General features: G+C 40.1%; 1 protein-coding gene and 1 pseudogene across 2 annotated transcripts; both read left to right on the top strand.

Annotated features, from left to right (window-relative positions):
• LOC131145820 (HIPL1 protein-like) overlaps positions 1–16,847 on the top strand; it is a 21,676-nt pseudogene extending 4,829 nt beyond the window's left edge.
• On the top strand, positions 16,722–25,061 carry LOC131146907 (HIPL1 protein-like). Of its 2 annotated transcripts, XM_058096751.1 has the most exons (8): positions 16,722–16,899; positions 16,988–17,075; positions 18,486–18,643; positions 21,376–22,173; positions 22,282–22,498; positions 22,882–23,060; positions 24,089–24,330; positions 24,547–25,061. In XM_058096751.1, exons 3-8 carry the CDS (start codon positions 18,590–18,592, stop codon positions 24,944–24,946), a joined length of 1,890 nt encoding a protein of 629 aa, XP_057952734.1. In that variant the 5' UTR covers positions 16,722–16,899; positions 16,988–17,075; positions 18,486–18,589; the 3' UTR covers positions 24,947–25,061. The 2 variants fall into 2 exon arrangements, with proteins under 2 accessions (XP_057952734.1, XP_057952733.1); XM_058096750.1 differs by lacking the exons at positions 16,722–16,899; positions 16,988–17,075 and adding an exon at positions 17,896–18,341.

Raw genomic sequence — 25,061 nt, 5'->3', positions numbered from 1 at the left:
TTAATCTTTGTACATCCATGATTCTCAGGTTTATAATCAATTTTCTGCTAAGTTACAGGGAAATGACGAAGGTCATTGTAATACTCCTGTCTGCAACTCTACAATTTCTGTGAGATCACTTCAGTCAAGGGGTAGTGCTTTAAGTGACTTTTGCATGAATTTATGGGCTACTTGTGGAAATATATCAATCTTAAATTCCCAACTTGCTCCATCAATGCAAGGAGACGGCATGCTTGATTCTTCACCTTCCAAAATAACTTACCAATGGCAGTTGAACAGTGGTCTTGTAAAGCATTTTGTGAATCATTTAACAATGGAACAATGTGTTTCAATGGAGAATCAGCTACATTTAGTAATGTAGAAGCTACTCAGCCTTCTGAGGGTCCGTGCCTTGAGAAAATTGGAAATGGAACTTATCTTAATATGGTTCCTCATCCTGATGGCTCCAACCGCATCTTTTTCTCTAATCAGCAAGGAAAAATATGGTTGGCCACCCTTCTTGAGGATGGATCTGATAGAATTCTAGGGATGATGAATCCAAACCATTTCTTGACATAACAGATCAAGTGCACTTTGGAACTGAATTTGGGCTGATGGGTATGGCATTCCACCCAAACTTTGTGCAAAATGGTCGATTCTTCATATCTTTTAATTGTGATAAGATGCTACAAGCTGGATGCTCTGGGAGATGTGTAATACAGAGGTGAACTGTGATCCTTCAGAGCTGATTGCTGATAATGGAATCCAGCCATGCCAGTATCATAGTGTTGTCGCAGAGTTTACTGTCAACAGTACTTCATCCGAGCCTTCCTTGGTACACTCCCACACTTATCTCATGAAATGTTTGAGAATGTATTGTCTATAACTGTTGTGAAACTGCACCTTCATCTGTTCTCCAGGCAACAAGAGCGCATCCGTTTGAAGTGAGGAGGATATTCACAATGGGTATTCCATATAGTGAAAACCATGCAGGTCAGCTTCTCTTTGGACATGCTGATGGATTTCTATACCTTATGATGGGAGATGGTTCATGGAAAGGTGATTGAAAAGTAAGGTGTAGTTCCAAGAGAGGGGGTGAATTGGATTTTAAAACTTTCTTTTAATTCCTATGAGAACTTCTTCTTGATTAATTAATTTTAGACTTGTTTGTTTAATTCACCAATCACACAAGAACTTAGTTCCTTTATTTAATCCACAACCACACAACTATTCAATCATTCAAGTAATCAATCAACCACAATTTTAAAAACCAAAAACTAATTGATTTGCCAAGTATAGGTTAACTACAACATTATTAGATTGATGAAAGCTTTGCAAGATTCAGCACTCACACATTCCAATCAATATCAACCTTTAAACCATTCAACAATAATATATAGATTCAATTTTCAGCTTTTGTTGTCAGCCTTGGATATGTAAATTTGAATCAAGCCCTGTAGTAATGGATTTGCTTCTTTAATATGATGTGTAATATGAAATCCAATCAACACAATATCCACACTCTTTCCAATATTCAGAATTCAAATAAACTTTCAGTTAGTTTATCTTTGGGATGTTTAACCAAGTAACGTACTCCCGTATGGTTTCCGCAAGATATGGTATAACCAACGTACTCCCTTTCAGTTTCCGCAATCTAAATCAAAATTAAACTTCAAGTTTACTTGATTCCCAAATATACGTAGTATATATGATTTTCAATTTAAACCATCCAAGCAATTTAAATATGTACTGAAAATAAAGAGTAGGGAAAGAAAGAGTGAGACGGAGATTTTTACGAGGTTCGGTTTATACCCAGCTTACGTCCTCGCCTTTGGCAAACCACCAAAGAATTCACTAAATTTGTTCCTTTAACGGGCGGAACAATACCTTTACAACACTCCTTGGTTAAGGCTAGAGCCCGCTTTCTCCAAACGATATCCCCTCATTCGGTCACTCCTTACATAGGCTAGAGCTCGCCTCTCTAAGCAATATCCCCTTGCTTAGCCAACGATCCAAACAATCCTTGGATTTGTCAATCTACAAGATACAAATCAAATATTTGTGCATAAAAAATTTGCTCACAAAAAGAGTTGATTAGTATAACAATTTTCAGCATAAATATACTTCAAAGTAAATCAATATAAAAAGATTGAAGCTCAATTGAGTTTAGATCACCAAATATATCTTTCAAGTATTGAAAGATTCAGACTTTGAAGGCTCTACTTCGGAATTCGTATCAGCACCAACTCAGTAGTGGAAGTAGGATGAACACAAGAGAGATTGAGAGCTTTTAGAGAACTTTGATTGTTGGAAAATTTCTTGGTGTTGAAATCTTTGAAGTTTGGGGCTATTTATAGATATTTAAAAGGTAATTCCTTGCCCCCCAAGTTTAATTGGAGTAATCCTCAAGTTTTTCAGAAGAGTAGTGCCCAAGAAATCCATTTAAAAAATATTCTCGTTAAGAATTTTAAAAACTTTGTCGAGTGGCAGTCGCTTGCCATAGAGGAAACTGAACAACCTAGAAGGCTGGCAGTCGCCTGCCATAACCCAGGCAGTCGCTTGGCTTGACCACCCAGGCGCCTAGTAGTGCTCAGGCAGTTGCCTGACACCCTACTGCCTCCTATGTTTATTTCTTTTAAAATGTGGCAGTCTATTGCCTATATGGGCAATCGCCTGGCTCTTAGATTTCACTTATATTTAATTTAAAAACCTTTCTTCTTTTAAGACCTTCTTTACTTTGATTTCAAAACATATTTTAGGATTTTTCTAAAAATATATTTCTTAGTTTCTTTTGATTTATAAGAGCTTCAATTCAGTTTATATTGAAGTTTGCATGAAGTACTTACATACAGACATCCTCAAAACTCTATTCTTTTGATTTTCAAGTAAGTCCTTGTTCTTCCATGATCATATATCATCTTTGAGCTTTTGATCATCTTTCTTTCTTGAACCTTTTGTATAGTATATTCATCATTAGCTTTATCATCCATTTGAGCTTGAAAATTCTTTAAGCTTTGCTTTCTTCCTGAAAGAATTTCACTTGAAACAAACCATATCAAACTTATCGTAATTTGTTATCATCAAAATAAGAATTGTAAGCCTTGTTAGACCAACAGTGATCCTTACAATTTTGCTCAAAACAAGAAATCCTTGCTTGGAAAAATTCTAAGGTTCAACATAGATGACATCCCAAGTAGGTGTTTGATTTTGTGAGCATAATCTTTATGGTACAAATTGTAATTATCTAACCTTAGCTCAACATGTCTTAATCCCAGCAGTGCAAAACAGTTTATTCTCAACCTAAGACATTTTAATTTTTGCCAATATTATTTACTGACCACCATATATATGGATATGGCATTTTAAATGCCAAGCATAACAATTTTTGTGGTAATCAACATGACTTCCTGATCCTATGCCTACTACACATTGGAAAATATGAAAAAGGTTTATCTTCCATGTTTTCATTCTTTTATTTTTCTTGTTTGTTTTTGAAGGGAGAGGGGAGGGGGATTCCAAATTTCCTCATTCTCAGAAAATTTATGTAAAATGAAATAGAGAAAATGCTGCAGATTAGAAAACGCTTCAATGCACGTTACAATGTTGTTTTCCTTAAAAAGCTATTTACCCCCACCAGATCGATGTGTATTGAGTCAGCAAATATGTTTCCAAGATACAATGAAACGCAAAATATAATCAGTTTGCATTATACACAAACGAAAAACTGATCACAAACACCCTTTTAGAAGAATCTGAACAAATTTCTGGAATTCTATTTCTGCAGAAAAAAGATCTCAGAATTGAAGAAGATAATGTTTGTGAAAGCCTTATGAGAGAGAAAGGAGAGAATGATTGAATATTTCTGTAGGATTCTTGGAGTTAATTCTGTCTTTAAAGAAATAGAATTATGCCTATTCCCAACAGTTTCATCTATTCAAATTTAAAATCTGACCGTTAGATTATACGGTTCAGATCGCACCACTTGATCTTATAAAAAATATAAGATTAATTTTAAGCCATCCGATCATGATCAACGATCACAATCTCGCAACGATGCAAGCGTTCAAAGTGCAAAGTGCTTGCGTGCTGTCTAAATGCGCCACTAGCACCCTACAGCCCACGCCAAGCGTGCGCCTGTGCGAACGGTGGGTGTACTAGAGTACACACTAGCACTATCTCTTAACCAATTTTAAGAGAATATTCCACCTTGTCATTTATTATTGATTTTTTCTTTTTCACTTTTTTCGATGTGGGACAAACCCACATAACATTAAATGCTCCTCATAAATGCTTTAGAAAATACAGAAATGGAAGACTTTGAAAACATATAAAATTGATTATTTTAGAAACTATTTCAACTGTTGAGAATTCCACTTATGAGCTTGTCCCACATTGAAAAATTAGAGTGGATGATGAATGCTTATATAAATGGTTGGGCCAAAGACCCAATAGGCTTAGGCTTTTGGGTCAGGTTGGTGTTCATCTATGTGTATCAAGCCCACCTATAGACTCCTCTGGTTTTAACAAGTGATACCATAACCGAAGGTTCGTAACTCTGGGTAAGCAACACCGTAAAAAGTCAAGACGGGAAGCTGATTCTCCTGACGTGCTAACAGTTGGAGGACCAAGTGTGTGACTGAGGCCAATAAGGATCATCTAGGCTGCGGATGGATCCGAATAGGGTTAAGACGTGAGAGGTAGGATTGGTTCGGAGGCACGTGGAATGTAATCTGATGCACATAAGGCGCCAATGGTAAGGCCCACTTGAGCAACTGTTGGAGAATTGTCCTAGAAGGGAGACGGTTTCCGTTCAAGGGGGAGCAGCTGGAACTCACAAGTGAGGGGGAGATTGTTGAGAATTCTACTTGTGAGCTTGTCCCACTTTGAAAAATTAGAGTGAATGATGGGTGCTTATATACATGGTTGGGCCGAAGACCTAATAAGCTTAAGCTTTTGGGTCAAGTTGGTGTTCACCCATGTGTATCAAGCCCACCCATAGGCTCCTCCGGTCCTAACATCAACTACTTATACTGATATCAATTACCACAAAATTTTAAAGAGGTCTTATAATGGGGGCAAAAAAAAAAATGGTCCTTTGGGAGGACTAGCATGGTCCTCTCATCCTATCCAATGAAAACATTTTAAATAGTGGGTCCCACATGATAGGGCCCATATATACTTTGGTGGGATCCACCATTTGGAGTGCTTTTATTGGACAAGAAGCCCAGAGGATGGAATTTTTTTCTCCTTAGAATGTGTCTTTTGTTTTGTCATTCGCAACATTTTTTAAATACTCAAATTTGGTAGTGTTTGGGAGTATGGATCTTGGGATTTGGATTTGTGTAGATTTGAAAGAAATTCAATATAATTTTATATTGTATTTTAGCCAAATCCATACAAATCCAAATTCAAGCTTCAAAATCCATGCTCCCAAACACAAGGAAATGGTTCTTTGAGTTTATCCATGCTAAAGGAATGAATGGTGGGAGTATGTATTTGCCAGCTTTGGTAGGGAATTTTGCTTACTTGGAAGTCGAGCACAAAAGAAACTAAACTTGGATGCAACTTGCAAGGGTTTAGCTTTCTTAGTAAAGGCATTTAAAACTCGCTAAAATAGAATTTGAATATTTGATACAGAAAGGGAACATAATTTTGAAGGTTCTGTTGAAATATAGCAGTAACTAGAGAACACATCGAATTGGTAGGTCCCTTTTCCTATTTAAGTTAAACACTTTGTACAGTAAAGGATGTTTATGCCCTTACTGACATGCTAACTTGTAACACTCCCCCCTCAAGCCGGTGGGTAAATATATTATGCTCCTAGCTCATTGCAAATGAACTTGTTAGATCATCACTTTGCCTAACACCTCTAGCTGTTTGGTTGTGAGCCAACAATGTATATCAATCCTTAACACTCCTTCCTCATGCAGCCTTCACTGATGGAGAAAGAAACAAATGATAAGCAACACCATAACTTGGAAGAAGATAAATTTTAACAACCCAAGCAATAAATGTAGGCAACATGACTACAACCCAGCCTCCTCACAACCAAATGTTAGCTAAGTTAGTCTGTGTCGTCCATGTGTGTGCACAAAGGCACACGAACTTCTGATTCAGCTTGGATATGGATTGAGATATGGAAAAGAAATATTTTAGCCTGTAATTATTGTCACATTTTTTAAATTTAATTGTATGAAGCATGTGAATTGTGTGATGAGCATCCCTGCTTGCATTATAATTGTATATGTTATGATTAAAATGATCATTTTATCATCCTTGCCAAATCCCAGGTTCAAAAGTAGAGGAGCAGCATCTAGGTCTCTGGGGAAACTATTCCATACCAAGAGATAACCCATATGTTGATGACAAGGAAATGCAGCCTGAAATCTGGGCTTTAGGCTTTAGAAATCCTTGGGGCTGTAGTTTTGATTCCGAGAGGCCATCCTATTTTGTATGTAGAGACACTAGACAGGTTCTTAAGTTACATTTCTTCAATGTTTGGCATGTTTTGAACTTTGTGATCTTTCACCCTTTTTGGTTGATTCTTGTTACAATTAAACTTCCATTTTGCAAAATATGTTAGTCTGCAACTGCTACATAATCACTGTCTAGAACTCCACTTGACAACAACCGCAACATAATCACTGTCTAAAATTCCACTTGACAATAATTTTATTTTGCTTTAGTTCACTTATGGGGCCTCATGCCTTGCATGTACCAAGTATTGTCATTTGAACAGTGTGCTGTGAGCTCCCTTTTAACAGCTTACCATGCTAGTCAAGCACATGTATGGACCTGTACTATTGTATATAGAATATTTAACCAGGCCTTCAGCACACAGATGCTACTACCCCATCCACATCATGCATGAATTTCGTTCCCTCAGAATCGCTTATAGAATTTTTTCAATTTATTTATTTTTCAAAAAGTTTTGTGCAGTTGTAATAGGAGGGTGTCACGAGTTAAGCTTGTTCAGGGCATTATGCTTGCCTGTGACTGCTTATCTCGTGTGCTTAGGATGGGTTTCCATCATGTAAATACTAGTGTAGGGTTATTTTCTGCTAGTAGAGTCTTTGTAAGCTAAATAAGGCAGTATGACTCCTCGGTCACTTTGATGTTTCCTAGTGCTACGATGATAATTACATAAAAACCTCTTTAGGGGAGGGTGAGTGTTCATCAGTCATTGTAAAACTCACTAGCAGTTGTCAACGTGCTTAGCCTACTTGCCTCCCTCGCTAAGTACACCATGTCAACGGAGGATTTGTTAATGAATTATATTTGCTTTAATGTTTACTGCTTGCTTGCCATGACTTTCATGAATTGATTACTGTTTCTGCTGCTATCTGAATGAATGTTAATGAAAGTGCTTCGTGGATGAATGTTGGTAAACGATAGGCTGGCTAGTTAAGCAAGAGTGCTTTATCTAGCGCCGCACGACCCTTCACAACGGTGTGAAAATAGTCGGATCGTGACACTTGGTATCAGAGCCAAGTCGGTGACACTTGGTGAGAGCCCAAGGTTGAGTTGCTATGTGAATTCGATGGCCTTCTTTGTTAGATTTGGGAAGATTTAGTAAGTGACCATGGCACCAAACAACGCTGAAAGAATCAGTGCACTGGAAGCACAGGTTGAAGAGACAACCAACAATATGGCCAACAAGATGGCCCAACTGAGGGGACTTCTTGATGAAGTGATGGGATCACAGTAGCATCAAGCAAGTTTGACAAGTGAAATGTTAGAGGACTTTCACCACACTGTGGAAACTTTGCAGGCTCGGATGGCAGATCTAGATGCAAAGATGAATGTGATGGTTCTTACTATGGGGAACTCCAACACTCTGGGAGTTAGCAAGACCAAGGTGCCAGAACCCAGGACGTATGGGGGTGTCCGAGATGCCAAGGAGTTAGAGAACTTTTTGTTTGATGTGGAGCAGTACTTTCGTATTGTGAGGATGACCTCAGAATAGGCAAAAGTGGGTACTGCAACCATGTACTTGATTGGTGATTCCAAACTGTGGTGGCGTACCAAGTATAGAAAAATTGAAAATGGAAGCTGTGTAATTGATAGTTGGGTAGACTTGAAGAGAGAGCTCAAGGCTCAATTCTTTCTTGAGAATGTTGAGTATAATGCAAGGAGAAAACTGAGAGATCTCAAGCATACGGGGTCGATCAAGGAATATGTAAAACAATTTTCTACTTTGATGTTGGATATTCGGGATATTTTGGAGAAGGACAAGTTGTTCTATTTTCTAGAGGGGATGAAACCATGGGCAAGAACTGAACTTCATAGGCAAAGGGTTCAAGACTTGTCAACTGCACAAGCTACTGCAGAACGCTTGACAGACTACACTGGTGATGAGACCGCTTCGTCCAAACGGTTTGGCGAAGAGGGAAACTGTAGAAAGTCTTTTAAGAATGGCAAACCCAAGAGTGGGGGAGCCAACTCTAAATCATCAACCTTAAAGGAAGCTTCGTTGTCTCAAGGGTTCAACACACCCAATGGAAAGGGGAAGAGTAAAATTTCGTGCTACTTGTGTAGTGGGCCTCATAGAGTTTTTGAGTGCCCTCACAAAGCATCACTTAATGCTTTATAGGCTTCCATTGCAGAGCAGGTAGTGGAAGACGATGAGGAAGAGGATGATGCCTCGAGGGTGGGTTCAGTGTGGCTGGTGAGCGCATTGGAAAAGTAGGAAAAAACACCAAAAGTTACACGAGCAAAAGGATTAATGTTTGTGGACTTGAGGATAAATGGGAAGAGTACTCGCGCTATGGTGGATACGGGGGCTACTCATAATTTTATTTCGCAGTTGGAAGCATGGAGACTCAACTTATCCTTAGAGAAGGATACAAGACGCATGAAAGCAGTTAACTCTGTAGCCCAGCCTACTCTGAGAGTAGCCAAGCAAGTGGCTATAAAGCTGGACAGTGGGAAGGTCATGCAAATTTCACAGCGGTGCCATTGGATGACTTTCCAGTCATTCTAAGAATGGAGTTCCTAAGGGGGATGAGGGCAGTGCTGATGCCTTCGGCTGGTTCCCTGTGTCTGATGGGAGATCACTTGTGCATGGTGCAAGTCGTTGCAACGAAAGGAGACGACGGGAAGTCCCTTTAAGTCATACAACTCAATGAGGGATTGGGTTAGGGTGAGCAGACACGTCGAGCCACGGTGGTGGTAGACAAAGAAGTAGGCTAAGAGCTGGAGCCTACGACCATCCAAACGGTGTTGGATGAGTACAAGGAGGTGTTGCCGGATAAGCTGCCTCACAATTTGTCTTCACGACGGAGTGTGGAGCATGAGATTGAGTTGTTATCAGGAGTGAAACCACCTGCTAAAGGGCCATGTCGTATTGCGCCTCTTGAGATAGTAGAGTTGGGGAAACAGCTTGATGAATTGGAAGCGGGATGTGTTCGCCCTTCCAAAACACTGTTGGGAGCATCGGTGTTGTTTTAGAGGAAACATGAAGAGCATCTACGGAAGGTGTTCGACAAGCTGAGGGGAAACAATCTAGATGTGAAGAAGGAGAATTTCTTTTTCGCTCGGCGGAGCAACAAATTCTTTGGTCAAGTGGTTTAAGAAGGTCGTATCCGGAGGGGTATGGAGAAGGTAAGGATGATTCAAGAACGGAAGATCCCCACGACAGTGAAGGAGTTGCGTTCCTTTCTTGGCCTTACTAGATACTGCAGGAAGTTCGTTGAGGGGTATTCGCGGAGAATGACTCCAATGACAGGACTACTGGGGAGGTATTATTGGCCGCACACGCGGGATGATGTGGTTGATTATACCAAAACTTGTCTCACTTGCCAACAAGACAAGGGGGAGCGGAAGAAGTATGGTACTTTCATGGCCGCACCAAAGTACTGTTTGGCAGAGGAGACGACACAATTGTTCCTTGTGATTGCTGTGAAACATTGGGGTGTTCCCCAAGTTATTATTTGTGATCGAGACTTAATGTTCACTGACAACTTCTTGACAGAATTTTTCAGGATATTCAGGTCACATATTGACATCTCTTCAAGTTCTCACCGACAGACAGACGGACAGATGAAGAGATTCAGAGAGCTGCTAGATGAGTACTTGTGCCATTTTGTCAATGACAACTAGAAGAATGGCGTGCAACTACTTGATGTGGCTCCATTCTGTGGCAACGCCCAAAGACGCTCAACAACCAACAAGAGCCCTTTTGAGCTTGTTACAGGCCAGCTGCCGCTGTTACCTCACACAGTGGGCGAGCAATACAGACGAAAGAGTCCTAGGGCGTACATCTTCACTAGTGAAGGGAGACAAAATACAGAGTTTGCCCAAGCCTATCTGGAAAAAGCTTCTGAGAAGATGAAGAAGTGGGCAGATAAGGGGAGAAGACCGCAGTTTCACGTTAGTTGCCTCAAGCTGTTCAACGCCAACACCAATGACCTGAGCAGAAGTCAGTTCAACAGAGCAGAGTTGAAGACAATGCAACCTGACAGACATGACGTTGAAGAGATTCTTGCAGACAGAAAGTTCATATCCTCAAGGAAGAAGCTGCAGAAGTTTCTAGTGAAGTGGAAATGCCTTGATGACAAAGAAATCAGTTGGATTTTTGCGGAAGATATTCAATCGTTCATGGACAAATTTGAAATGTACCTACCATCAAAAGTCTACGAGGACGTCGACCGCATAAGTGGGGAGAATGTCACGAGCTAAGCTTGTTCAGAGCATTATGCTTGCTTGTGACCGCTTATCTCGTGTGCTTAGGATGGGTTTCCATCATGTAAATATTAGTGTAGGGTTATTTTTTGCTAGTAGAGTCTTTGTAAGCCAAATAAGACAGTATGACTCCTCGGTCACCTTGATGTTTCCTAGTGTTAGGATAATAACTACATAAAAACCTCTTTAGGGGAGGGTGAGTGTTCATCAGTCATTGTAAAACTCACTAGCAATTGTCAACGTGCTTAGCCTACTTGCCTCCCTCGCTAAGTACACCATGTCAACAGAGGATTTGTAATGAATTATGTTTGCTTCAATGTTTACTGCTTGCTTGCCACGACTTTTATGAATTGATTACTGTTTCCGCTGCTATCTGAATGAATGTTAATGAAAGTGCTCCATGGATGAATGTTGGTAAACGATAGGCTGGCTAGTTAAGCAAGAGTGCTTTAGCTAGCGCCGTACGGCCCTTCACAACGGTGTGAAAATAGTCGGACCATGACAAAGGGCAGTGCATGATTCTGGATCTCATATTTTCTCAATGTCATCCTATGAAATTAAAATTTGATTTACTACTTGAACAAATTGTTCTGGAGTTAACAGTATTCATTCCACATGGCTTAGCCTTCATTCTACCATTCTCCTAGTTAAACCCCACTTAATTTATGAGATAGTTAAGATATAAGATAATTTATGAGATTGTTGAGATATAAGACAGTAGCTTGTTATACATGTCAGTTGGAGTGCACACTTCCCTTTTGGTCCGTTTGTTTGCTAGTGGAGGTCGCTTTGGTGATTTTATTATATTTTTGGTTGACATTCTTATTTTTCTGCAAGAAATGTTGGAGTTCTTCTGCCTCGACTAACTGATCTAATCTTACAGGATAGGTTTGAAGAGGTTGACATAATCACAAGGGGTGGGAACTATGGATGGCATGTTTATGAGGGGCCCTTTAATTTGTATCCAGCAGTAGAGGCTCCAAGAGGAAGTACCTCTGCCAATTCCACAAAAACCATTTTCCCTGTAATGGGATATAGCCACTCCACCATAGATAACACTGCAGGATCTGCCTCTACTTTTACTGGTCCTTGACTGATTCATGCTTGTATGGGAGGTCAGTATTTTTCCTTCCAATCTAATAATCAACATGATATATCAGCTGATTGATCTTTTCATCATGCTTGCTTGTTTGTGAAATTATAGGTATTTGTACAGAGACTTGTATGCAGCCACTGTGTGGGCAGGTACTGAAAGCCCTGAAAACAGCAGGAAGTTCACTATCGCCAACATTTCTTTCTGTTGCGCTCATGACACTCCAATTCTGTGCAGCGCAATGTGTCACGGGCTAAGCTTGTTCAGGGCATTATGCTTGCCTATGACCGCTTATCTCGTGTGTTTGGGATGGGTTTCCATCATGTAAATACTAGTGTAGGGTTATTTTCTAGTATTTCTTTCATTGTAAGCCAAATAAGGCAGTATGACTCCTCGGTCACTTTGATGTTTCCTAGTGCTAGAGTGAGAATGGCCTAGAAAGCTCTTTAGGGGAGGGTGAGTGTTCATCAATCATTGTAAAACTCACTAGCAATTGTCAACGTGCTTAGCCTACTTGCCTCCCTCGCTAAGTACAACATGTCAACGGAGGATTTGTTAATGAATTACGTTTGCTTCAATATTTACTGCTTAGTTGCCACGGCTTTCATGAATTGATTATAATTTCCGCTGCTATCTGATTGAATGTTAATGAAAGTGTTCCGTGGATGAATGTTGGTAAACAAAAGGCTGGCTAGTTAAGCAAGAGTGCTTTAGCTAGCGCCGCACGGCCCTTCACAACGGTGTGAAAAAGGCGGACCGTGACATTTGGTATCAGAGCCCAAGTCGGTGACACTTGGTGAGAGCCCAAGGTTGAGTTGCTACGTGAATTCGATTGCCTTCGTTGTTGGGTTTGGAAAGCTTTGGTAAGTGACCATGGCACCAAACAATGCTGAGAGGATCAGCGTGCTGGAAGCACAGGTTGAAGAGTCAACCAACACTATGGCCGCGGAGGTGGCCCAGATGAGAGAACTTGTTGATGAAGTGAGGGGATCACAAAAACATCAAGCAGGTTTGATAGGCGACATGTCAGAGGACTTTCGCCACACTGTGGAAACTTTGCAAGCCCGGATGGCAGATCTGGATGCAAAGGTAAATGTGATGGTTCTTGCTATGGGGAACTCCAACACTCCGGGAGTTAGCAAAACCAAGGTGCCAGAACCCAGGACGTATGGGGGTGCCCGAGATGCCAAGGAGTTAGAGAACTTCTTGTTTGATGTGGAGCAGTACTTTCGCGTTGTGAGGATGGCCTCAGAACAGGCAAAGGTGGATACTGCAACCATGTACTTGGTTGGTGATGCCAAACTGTGGTGGCGTACCAAGTACAGAGAAATTGAAAATGGAAGCTGTGTGATTGATAGTTGGGCAGACTTGAGGAGAGAGCTCAAGGCCCAATTCTTTCCTGAGAACGTTGAGTATAATGCAAGGAGAAAACTGAGAGATCTCAAGCATACGGGGTCAATCAGTGACTATGTGAAACAATTTTCTGCTTTAATGTTGGATATTCGGGATATGTCGGAGAAGGACAAGTTGTTCTATTTTCTAGAGGGGATGAAACCGTGGGCAAGAACTGAACTTCATAGACAAAGGGTTCAAGACTTGTCGACTGCACAAGCGGCTGCAGAACGCTTGACAGACTACGCTGGTGATGAGACCACTTCGTCCAAACGGTTTGGCGGAGAGGGAAACGGTGGAAAGTCTTTCAAGAATGGCAAACCCAAGAGTGGGGGAGCCGACCCTAATTCATCAACCTCACAGGAAGCTTCGTCGTCTCGAGGGTTCAACACACCCAATGGAAAGGGGAAGAGTAAAATTGAGTGTTTCTTGTGTCGAGGTCCTCATAGAGTTTTTGAGTGCCCTCACAAAGCATCACTTAATGCCTTACAGGCTTCCATTGTAGAACAGGCAGTGGAAGACGATGGGGAAGAGGATGAAGCCCCGAGGGTGGGTTCAGTGCGGTTGGTGAACGCATTGGAAAAGCAGGCCAAACTACCGAAAGTTACACGAGCAAAAGGGTTAATGTTTGTGGACTTGAGGATAAATGGGAAGAGTACTCGCGCTATGGTGGATACGGGAGCTACTCATAATTTTGTTTCGCAGTTGGAAGCAGGAAGACTCAACTTATCCTTAGAGAAGGATACAGGACGCGTGAAAGCAGTTAACTCTGTAGCCCAGCCTACTCTGGGAGTAGCCAAGCAAGTGGTTATAAAGCTTGGACAGTGGGAAGGTCATGCGAATTTCACAGCGGTGCCATTGGATGACTATCCAGTCATTCTAGGAATGGAATTCCTAATGGGGACGAGGGCAGTGCTGATGCCTTCGGCTGGTTCCTTGTGTCTGATGGGAGATCACTCGTGCATGGTGCAAGTCGTTGCAATGAAAGGAGACGAAGGGAAGTCCCTTTCAGCCATTCAACTCAATGAAGGATTGGGTAAGGGTGAGCAGACACGTCTAGCCACGGTGGTGGTAGACAAAGAAGTAGGCCAAGAGCTAGAGCCTACAACCATCCAAGCGGTATTGGATGAGGATAAGGAGGTGTTGCCGGATAAGCTGCCTCAAAATGTGCTTTCACGACGGACTGTGGAGCAAGAGATCAAGTTGTTATCAGGAGTGAAACCACCTGCTAAAAGGCCATGTTGGATTGCGCCTAGAGAGATAGTAGAGTTGGGGAAGCAACTTGATGAAGTGGAAGCGGGATGTGTTCACCATTCCAAAACACCGTTGGGAGCATCGGTGTCGTTTCAGAGGAAACATGAAGAGCATCTACGGAAGGTGTTCGACAGGCTGAAGGGAAACAGTCTGAATTTGAAGAAGAAGAATTTCTCTTTCGCTCGGCGGAGCAACAAATTCCTTGGTCAAGCCGTTGAACAAGGTCGTATCCGGAGGGGTATGGAGAAAGTAAGGATGATTCAAGAACGGAAGATCCCCACGACAGTGAAGGAGTTGCGTTCCTTTCTTGGCCTTACTGGATTCTGCAGGAAGTTCGTTAAGGGGTATTCGCGGAGAATGACTCTAATGACAGGACTACTGGGAAGGTATTATTGGCCGCACACGCGGGATGATGTGGTTAATTATACCAAAACTTGTCTCACTTGCCAACAAGACAAGGGGGAGCGGAAGAAGTATGGTACTTTCATGGCCGCACCAAAGTACTGTTCGGCAGAGGGGACGACACAATTGTTCCTTGTGACCATTGTGAAACTTTGGGGTTTTCCCCAAGTTATTATTTGTGACCAAGATTTAATGTTCACTGACAACTTCTTAACAGGGTTTTTCAGGATATTCAGGTCACATCTTGACATCTCTTCGAGTTATCATCGACAGACAGACGAACAGATGAAGGGATTCAGAGAGCTACTAGATGAGTACTTGCGCCATTGTGTCAATGACAACCAGAAGAATGGCGTGCAACTACTTGATGTGGCTCCATTCTGTGGCAACGCCCAAAGGTGCTCAACAACCAAAAAGAGCCCTTTTGAGCTTGTTATAGACCAGCTGCCGCTGTTACCTCACACAGTGGGCGAGCCGTACAGACGAAAGAGTCCTAAGGCATACATCTTCACCAGTGGAGGGAGACAGAATGCAGACTTTGCCCAAGTCTATCTGGAGAAAGCTTCTAAGCAGATGAAGAAGTGGGCAGATCAACAGAGAAAACCGCAATTTCATGTCAATTGCCTCAAGCCATTCAACGCCAACACCAATGACCTGAGCAGAAGTCAGTCAAACAGCGCAGAGTTGAAGACAGTACCACCTGACAGACATGATGTTGAAGAGATCCGTGCAGGCAGAAAGTTCATATCCTCAAGGAAGAAGCGGCAGAAGTTCCTAGTGAAGTGGAAGCGCCTTGATGACAAAGAAATCAGCTGGATTTCTACGGAAGATTTGAAGCCATTCGTGGACAAAGTTGAAGTGTACCTATCGCCAAAAGTCTACGAGGCCGTCGACCGCATAAGTGGGGGAGAATGTCACGGGCTAAGCTTGTTCAGGGCATTATGCTTGCCTATGACCGCTTATCTCGTGTGTTTGGGATGGGTTTCCATCATGTAAATACTAGTGTAGGGTTATTTTCTAGTATTTCTTTCATTGTAAGCCAAATAAGGCAGTATGACTCCTCGGTCACTTTGATGTTTCCTAGTGCTAGAGTGAGAATGGCCTAGAAAGCTCTTTAGGGGAGGGTGAGTGTTCATCAATCATTGTAAAACTCACTAGCAATTGTCAACGTGCTTAGCCTACTTGCCTCCCTCGCTAAGTACAACATGTCAACGGAGGATTTGTTAATGAATTACGTTTGCTTCAATATTTACTGCTTAGTTGCCACGGCTTTCATGAATTGATTATAATTTCCGCTGCTATCTGATTGAATGTTAATGAAAGTGTTCCGTGGATGAATGTTGGTAAACAAAAGGCTGGCTAGTTAAGCAAGAGTGCTTTAGCTAGCGCCGCACGGCCCTTCACAACGGTGTGAAAAAGGCGGACCGTGACACAATGGCAGGAAGTCCTCTCCCTGATTTGGGATACGTGTTTTCATTAGGAGAAGATAACAAGAAGGATGTTTATTTTCTAACAAGCGGTGGTGTTTACAGAATTGCACGTCCAAGCCGCTGTAACTTAACCTGTTCCAAGGAAGTAGATTTCGCAAGTGCAGCACCACATTCACATTCCCCTTTTCCAGGAAATTTTGTTGTAGGGTGGTCAACTCATTTCCGTTTTCTTGCCTACCTTGCTGCCTTCGCTGGATTTTATCTTGCAATTTACGAATGACATTAGATCTGAAATATAAGGGACTTTCATTACCACAAACAGAAAATTTGCACTCGGAAAAACATTTTTCTACGTACAAGTTGTATATGAGGAAGAACCTAAAGACTGCATTGCATGTCTCTGAATGATGCAGGCCTCAACAAACACAACTGTGGAAAAGATTGTTGGCACCTACTTATTTGCTGATTTCAAAATGTATGTGAGACCATGGTGCAGGCAAATGAGTTACTTGAGTGCACCTGCGATAAACCTTGCTGTATTTTCACTTGTAATAAATGAAGAACTCAGGTGTGGGCGTGGCACCGGATGTCACCAGTCTCGTGTGTGTATTTGAAGAACTTGTGCATAGTACCAGATGTCATTAGCGTTTGCGTAACAAAGAGATGGTGAGCCTAGTGAATGTCTATGCAGTCAAAAATTCTAGTAATTCAAAATGGAGGTTATAACAGGGACAACCAAAATTGTCAACTGCAGGAAAATCCTAGCATTGCACCGCAGAACAAGCTTAGAAGCTGTACGAAACATTGAAATCAAATAGATTGATTGTCTGGGAAAATATTTAGTAAGTTAAATCCATGAAAAAGTTATCCTTTTCTTTGTATGGGGTTGACAATATCCACATTTCACCAGCTTACACACCACAGTGCAAGCTCAACTGCAGCAAGGCCATTCCTTCTTTGACCTTGCCAAGTCAATGTAAGAATGTGAGCCGACCTGTCATGGCAGATTATGGATTTTTTAAAATTCCCAGGTTAATGGAAGAGGGATTCACTCCAAGGTTTCTCATTTTAAGGCTATAATATATATTGCGTTATTAACTTTTGTCAAAAAAAATGTCATTCCGTTGCACCTTTTTTTCAAGGTAAGATGCAACCTCTGCATACAGTACTATGGTGTGCTCTTTTTCCGCCATTTTCAACGGTCAAATCTTCTTCTTCCATGGCCCACGTATTATTTAATCTCAGTCTGCCTTATTTTGTAGCTGAAAAAGATTGATGCGGTAATGAGTTTTATCGACAAGAGACTTGTGAACCAGATAAGACTCATATATTTAGTGAAATCTTGTTTGTTTATCCAATTTGCTGTCATCAGCGCCGTTGGAACACCGTTATTATTATTTTTCTCATTTTCTGATGATAAATGCAAGTGGGTTTTTTATATTTTCTCGCATTTGACTGTCACTATGTTATGGTCTTGATTTAAAAAACACTCGACTGGAAGGGCAACCGATGTGAGCACGATACACATCGAACCAAATAAGGTCTACGCAAGCTGGTTCTCAAGAGACACTGCTAGTTTTCTCCTCAACAACCTCATTAATTTAGATAAAGAACTCAGATCATTAAAAAAAAAAAAGTCAACTATACAGACTGTCCAATTGATGCCTCAATCTTTGTTAAAAGCTCTGCGCTCTTGCTCAAAAGAAAATGTCAAATGCTTGAGAAAGGGAGAGAGAGGAGTGAGAGTTTAAAAATTCTTGCTTGAAGCTGGCTGCGCTACAGATTAAAGGGTTGATGGGAAGATGGACAAATAGCAGAGGGAAATATAGAGAGGAGAGCAGTTGTTGAAGGGCTTGAAGTTCAAAACACATAAAGCTTTTCCTCTGAAGATGATCCTATTTTGTTTCCTTATGCCAAACCAACAGTTTTCATTTCTAGGACTCCTTTGGAGGGGATAATAGGAGGAGTGTAATACTGTTATTGCTGTATTTTTTTTGTTTCCAGTCCTTTTGAAGTGATGGGTTGTGCTCTGTTCATAATCCTTCTGCTTTGTAACGTTCTTCTGCTTCTTGATCCTTCGTTTTCACATCCTTCTTGCACAAATTCAAGTTGGTTCCAATCTCTATTGCTGTTCATTTCAATTTTGTCAAGTCTTTTATCAATGAGTTTAGTGCTTAGTTGCAGCTATCTTCCTTTGCTTCTACTTATTTAAATGTTTATTTATTGGTTTATATTTTGTTTGATCCATCCAGGAGCGCCTTTTATTTCAAATGCCCCTTTGGATTTCTGTCCTTACAATGGAAGCTTATGCTGCAACTCAACTCAAGATTCACAATTGCAGAAGCAGTTTCAAGCCATGAATGTCTCTGATCCTGGATGCGCTTCTCTTCTTAAATTAATCCTCTGTGCGGTAAGGTTTGTTTGCATCTTAATAAAGACGTTAACATTGTTTTTCCCAAATTTTTACCTATCACTAAATGAGTTTTTGATGCATGGTGATACAAATATATATATATATATATATATATGGACATTTTCCAATTAAAGCACCTACATTTCATTGTGTTTCTCACTCATGTTAGCATCATTTCAGAAACTTCTATGATGTAACATTGATATATATTTTAGTCATACAAGTCAATCTGAGGCTCACGAGCTTCTCTAATACATTTGACTGCTGGTCATACCGTGGGTTGAAAGCTACATTGTTGTTTAGATGCTCCCTCACAAATTGCTTCTTTGTGGAGTCCATATCATCAGGATTGTTGCCAAAATATTAAAAGGTTGTAGGGGAATCTAGTGCACCAATGGAACTGAAATCTACTGTCCAATGAAGGATTCTAGTGATTTTGATATTCTTGTCATATATAAATCCATCAAAATAATGTAAAATTAACCTCTTAATTTATTATTGAATATTGAATTTTACTGTTTCCTACTACAGAAAATATCAAACTTATATGAGCTTACTTGTGACTCATGTTTACATTCTAAATATTTAAGCATGCTTCCTCTTTCCTTTGTGAATGATGGAGGAGAAATATGGATCTTCTAACAACGATTCCAAGCCCATTCCTTTTCTTCCATACTCTGGCCAAAAACATACAGTTCTATATTTTATGTTTTTTTAATCTATGAAAGGCCAAAAACGTGATTTTGTTTGACAAATGCTTCATGTAGTTGGTTGATACCAAAACTGTTGTACACCTCAGGCAAATACAACAAAAATTATAGTCTATATTTTTGGCATGTTCACATCTATTTGTTCTTTGCCAATTTTGGAAATTACAATTTGTGATGAAAAGTTATCATTTATTTCTTCTGTTTCATGAGGCAATACTTTTTACCATCCTTGTTTGAAAACCCTTTTATGGCAAGCCTCGTCCCAATGGTAAGCATGTACCCACACCCAAAGGTCACAGGATCATGTCACAGAAACAACTTAATTCTCCAAATGTAGAGGTGAGACTGCATACATCATGCTCTATAGAAATAACAAATAAAGAAAATGCTCCAGAATAGAAAACGCTTCAATGCATGTTACAATGTCGTTTTCCTTAAAACATTATTTGTCCCTGTTGAGAATTCCACTTGTGAGCTTGTCCCACATTGGAAAATTTGAGTGGATGATGGGTGCTTATATACATGATTGGGCCCAAGACCCAATAGACTTAAGCTTTTGGGTCAAGTTGGTGTTCACCCATGTGTATCAAGCCCACCCATGGGCTCCTCTGGTCCTAACAAGTGGTATCAGAGCCGACGGTTCGTAACTCTGGGCAAGTGATATCATAAAAAGTCAAGACGTGAAGCTAATTCTCCTGACGTGCTAATAGTTGGAGGACCAAGTGCGTGACCGAGGCCAATAAGGATCATCTAGGCCTCGGATGGATTCAAATAGGATCAAGACGTGAGAGGTAGGATTGGTTTAGCGGCACGTGGAATGCAATCCAGGCACGTAAGGCGCCAATGGTAAGGCCCACTTGACCAACTGTTGGGGAATTGTGCTTACTCTCATAAGGGAGATGATTTCCGTTCAAGGGGGAGCGGTTGAAACTCACAAGTGAGGGGGAGATTGTTGAGAATTCCACTTGTGAGCTTGTCCCACATTGAAAAATTTGAGTGGATGATGGGTGCTTATATACATGGTTGAGCCCAAAACCCAATACGCTTAAGCTTTTGGGTCAAGTTGGTGTTCACCCATGTGTATCAAACCCACACATAGGCTCCTCTAGTCCTAACAGTCCCCACCAGATTGGTGTGTATTAAGTAAGCAAATACACTTTCAGAATACAGTGAAGTCCATAATATAATCTGATATAAGTTTGCATTACATACAAACGAAAAATTGATCACAAACTCCCTTAGAAGAATCTGAACAAAATTCTGAAATTCTACTTCTGCTGAAAATAAAACCCAGAATTGAAGAAAATATGATTTGTGAAAGCCTTATGAGAGAAAGCGAACGAGAGAATGATTGAATATTCTGTAGGATTCTTGGAATTAATTATGTATTTAAATAGACAGAATTATGCCTATTCCCAACAGTTACATCTGTTCAAATTTAAACTTGTCAGATTAAAATTTGACCGTTAGATTATTTATATGGTTTAGATTGCACCACTTGATCTTATAAAAAATATAAAATTAATTTTAAGATTAATTTTAAATGCACCACTAGCGCCCTACAGCCCACGCCATGTGCGCGCGTACACTAAGATGCACTGAGTACACACTAACATTATCTCTTAACCAATTTAAAGAGAATTTTTCACATTATTAGTTATTAATGACTTTCTCTTTTTCACTCTTTCCAATGTGGTACAAACCACATAACATTAAATACTCCTCATAAATGCTTTAGAAAATACAGAAATGAAAGATTTTGAAAACCCATAAAATTGATTATTTTAGAAAATATTTCAACATGCTCGGTGTGCGAGCATTGTGCACTAGATGTTCCAATTTACTTTCACATTTGAAAATTTTGCCATATCCTTTTGATGCTCATATGTTTGAACCAAACTTCCAGCCAACCATCTAAATGGTCTTCCTTTGAAATGTTTGTTTGATCATCTGTTTGTTTTTTTCTTTTATGGATGTGAACAAATGCAACCATGTGTTGAATTATTTCATCATTTACAGAGATGTGATCAATTTTCAGAAGAGTTGTTCAGAGCTGATTCCATACCTCAGCTAGTTCCTGTACTCTGCAACTCTACCATTTCTGCCAATTCATTGCAGTCTAAACAGGCAGCTAATGACTTTTGTTCAGTCGTATGGGATACTTGTCAGAATGTATATGTGTTGAATTCCCTATTTGCTCCTGCATTACAAGGCCAAGCTGGGATACCAGTTACTTCCAATTTTTCCAAATTGACTGACTTCTGGCAGTCAAAAACTGATTTCTGCAATGTATTTGGCAGAGCTTCAACTGATGGATCAGTATGTTTTAGCGGTGAACCTGTCACACTAAATAACAGTGGAACTCCTAGCCCACCAAATGGTTTGTGTTTGGAAAAAATAGGGAATAGCTCTTATGTGAATATGGTTGCTCATCCTGATGGGTCCAGTCGTGCGTTCTTTTCTAACCAACCAGGTAAAATATGGTTGGCAACTATTCCTGAAGAGGGATCAGGGGGAACATTGGACCTTGATGAATCCAATCCATTTCTAGATTTAACTGATGAGGTTCATTTTGATACTAAATTTGGGATGCTGGGTTTGGCATTTCATCCGGATTTCACAAAAAATGGGCGTTTATTTGTTTCATTCAATTGTGACAAGGTTCAGTGGCCAAGATGTGCAGGAATATGTTCGTGCAATTCAGATGTGAACTGTGATCCTTCACAGCTGCCTCCTGATAATGGTGCCGGGCCTTGCCGTTACCAAAGTGTTATTTCTGAGTTCACTGCCAATGGTACTGCATCTCAGCCATCCTTGGTACACACCTATAAGCACAAAATCTAGAAGTCTAAGAAATAAGTATTTTCTTTGTTGCTTTAATTCAGGCAGTCAGTTATTCTATTTGAATCTTGTTCTTTCTTACAGGCAAAAATTGCCAAACCGACAGAAGTGAGAAGGATATTTACCATGGGCCTTCCATTTACATCTCATCATGGTGGACAGATCCTTTTTCGACCCTCAGACGGATATTTGTACTTTATGATGGGGGATGGCGGAGGAACAGGAGATCCTTACAATTTTTCCCAAAACAAGAAATCGTTGCTTGGAAAGATTATGAGACTTGATGTTGATAACATACCAAGTGAGTATCAATTAAAGAAATTGCTAAAGTTCTTGTTTTTTTGTACATTTTGCAAGATAGAATAATCATATATCTATTGCATATATACTTCATTAATGTGGTATGTTCCATTGGGTTCACCCCCGACTTTATGCTTTCATAACCCAAAAATAATCTTGTACGCTAATGTCAGCCATGTTAACTATGCTATTCTTTCAAATATTCCAAAGGGGTAAAAAAGAAGAATAGGGAATCTTATGAGCTATTTTTGTGGGAGACACTATGGAAGTCAGGCTTACATTTTCTTCACAATCAGTGAAGAGAGTTGTGTAACTTGTATGATGCTGAATTAGTTCACTTATATGAATTTACCATTTTTCCTATGAGTTGACATGTCTTTCCAGGTGCAGCAGAAATAAATAAGCTTAGTCTGTGGGGAAACTACTCCATCCCAAAAGACAACCCTTACGTTGAAGATCCAGAATTGCAACCTGAAATATGGGCATTAGGACTACGAAATCCTTGGCGCTGCAGTTTTGATTCAGAAAGACCTTCCTACTTTATGTGTGGAGATGTTGGGCAGGTTTCTCCTAAAAATTTCTTCGACATGCATCATTACCTCATTATTGTATCATTGATAGGTTTGATTACAGCATTAAAAGTGGACATCAAAGTCCTCTTCAGTCTTTTCTGGTGTTGAACCTGCTTTGTTCCCAAAATCAGTTTCCATTCTTAACCATGTATTAGACAACTTCAAAATTGCCTAAGATTGTGTTTCTAAGTATTGATTTTAGGACTTACATTTAGATTTATGTGGATTTGAACAGAACTCAATACAATTTTGTATTGCATTTTATCCAAATTCACACAAGTCTAAATCTAAAGTCAGAATTCCAAGCTCCCAAGCATAGGGTAAGGGGATTTACCATGAATATAAGATGTCAGGGAACTTTTAGGAATTAAGGAAAAGCTGCCAAAATCTCTTCAATTCTGTTACCTGAAATTCCACATAGCAAGTCCCATCTGACAATTGTGTTGTTTACTGAGGCCAGATGACAAAATGAGCTTGAAATTACTGTGGAGAATTGCACATATTTTTGCATCAGAGAATAATTACCAAATATTGTTTCAAGGAAAATGTAAAATGTGATAAAATATTGGACAAAGTAGATCAGTTAGGCAATGAATTTGATCAGCTTCCTTTGTTCATCGAACTTCACTTGATCCTGCATTTTTAAAGATGATTCCTCCTTGCCTTCAGTGCAGGTGCAGGATATTTAATTTGTGGAGATGTATAATCAATAGCCACCATGGATAAATTGCTTCATAAGTATTACTTTTTGCTTTTGGATTCAAAGGATATTATGCAGCTTCTACTTTCTAGCATTCTTTTACATTCTCCATGGTTTTCATCATTTCAAGGACATTGAATTAGCCAAGCAAGTCTTGAAGTTGATTCAAAATACATTTTTTGATTTACATAGCATTAATAATTGGTTGAAGATGGAAAATTGTAAATAATCCCATTTCATGGTGATGTGTTTGTATTATATGCCAAGTGGTTTTTTTTTCTAATATGATCATCTTAATATAGTCATTATTATCCTCCAGGATCAGTATGAAGAGGTAGATCTCATCTACAAGGATGGAAACTATGGCTGGGGTGTTTATGAGGGTCCTTATTATTATACTCCTCCATCATCACCCGGTGGAAATACTTCTATCAATTCCATAAACCCAATATTCCCAGTAATGGGATACAAGCATTCTGATGTTAACAAGAATGAAGGATCAGCATCAATTACAGGGGGCTATTTCTATCGTTCAAAGACGGATCCATGCTTGTATGGAAGGTGAGTGTGCTTTGTTCTTTTTACTCTTTTATTGGATGAGTGACACTTTAGTAGTGAAATCTCTGAAGCAATGATATGAAAGCTGTTTGCTTATAGAAGACAAGGAGGATTCTGTATGGTAAAGTTTTTTCCATCAGCTTCCTACATCCTTCGACATAAAGGTATTGCATTTTATTTCAATGACATGAAGCTAGAAACTCATTATTGCAGTTTCAGGTACTTGTATGCAGATCTGTTTGCAGGTGCTATTTGGGCAGGCACTGAAAGTCCAGAAGACAGTGGAAACTTTACCTCTAGCAAGATTCCTTTTGCTTGCGCCCATGATTCTCCGATACAATGCAGCTCTGTGCCTGGAACTCCTGCTCCTGCTCTGGGTTACATTTACTCATTTGCAGAGGACAACAAGAAGGATATTTTTCTCCTAGCAACCAATGGGGTGTATAGAGTTGTTCCCCCAAGTCGCTGCAATTATACTTGCTCAAAGGAAAATGTCACGGCTGTGGTAAATCCAAAACGTGCCTCCTCCCCTACTTCACAGGCAGGCAGATCGAATGAAATGTACAAGAATTTGGCCCTCCTTTTCTCTTTGTTGTTGTGCTTGTTTGGTTTTTTCTAGCATGTTAAAAAATCTTCCTTTGTATGGAATGAGGGATGGTTTTGTTGCATCGATTGTGCAAGATTATGTCTTTCTGAATGATTTATTTTTTCATTGGATTCCATTATCCCAAAGG

This window comes from Malania oleifera, chromosome 13 (genome assembly GCF_029873635.1).
Source record: "Malania oleifera isolate guangnan ecotype guangnan chromosome 13, ASM2987363v1, whole genome shotgun sequence".
Taxonomy (NCBI): Eukaryota; Viridiplantae; Streptophyta; class Magnoliopsida; order Santalales; family Ximeniaceae; genus Malania; species Malania oleifera.
This window is presented reverse-complemented; position numbering and strand designations above follow the sequence as displayed.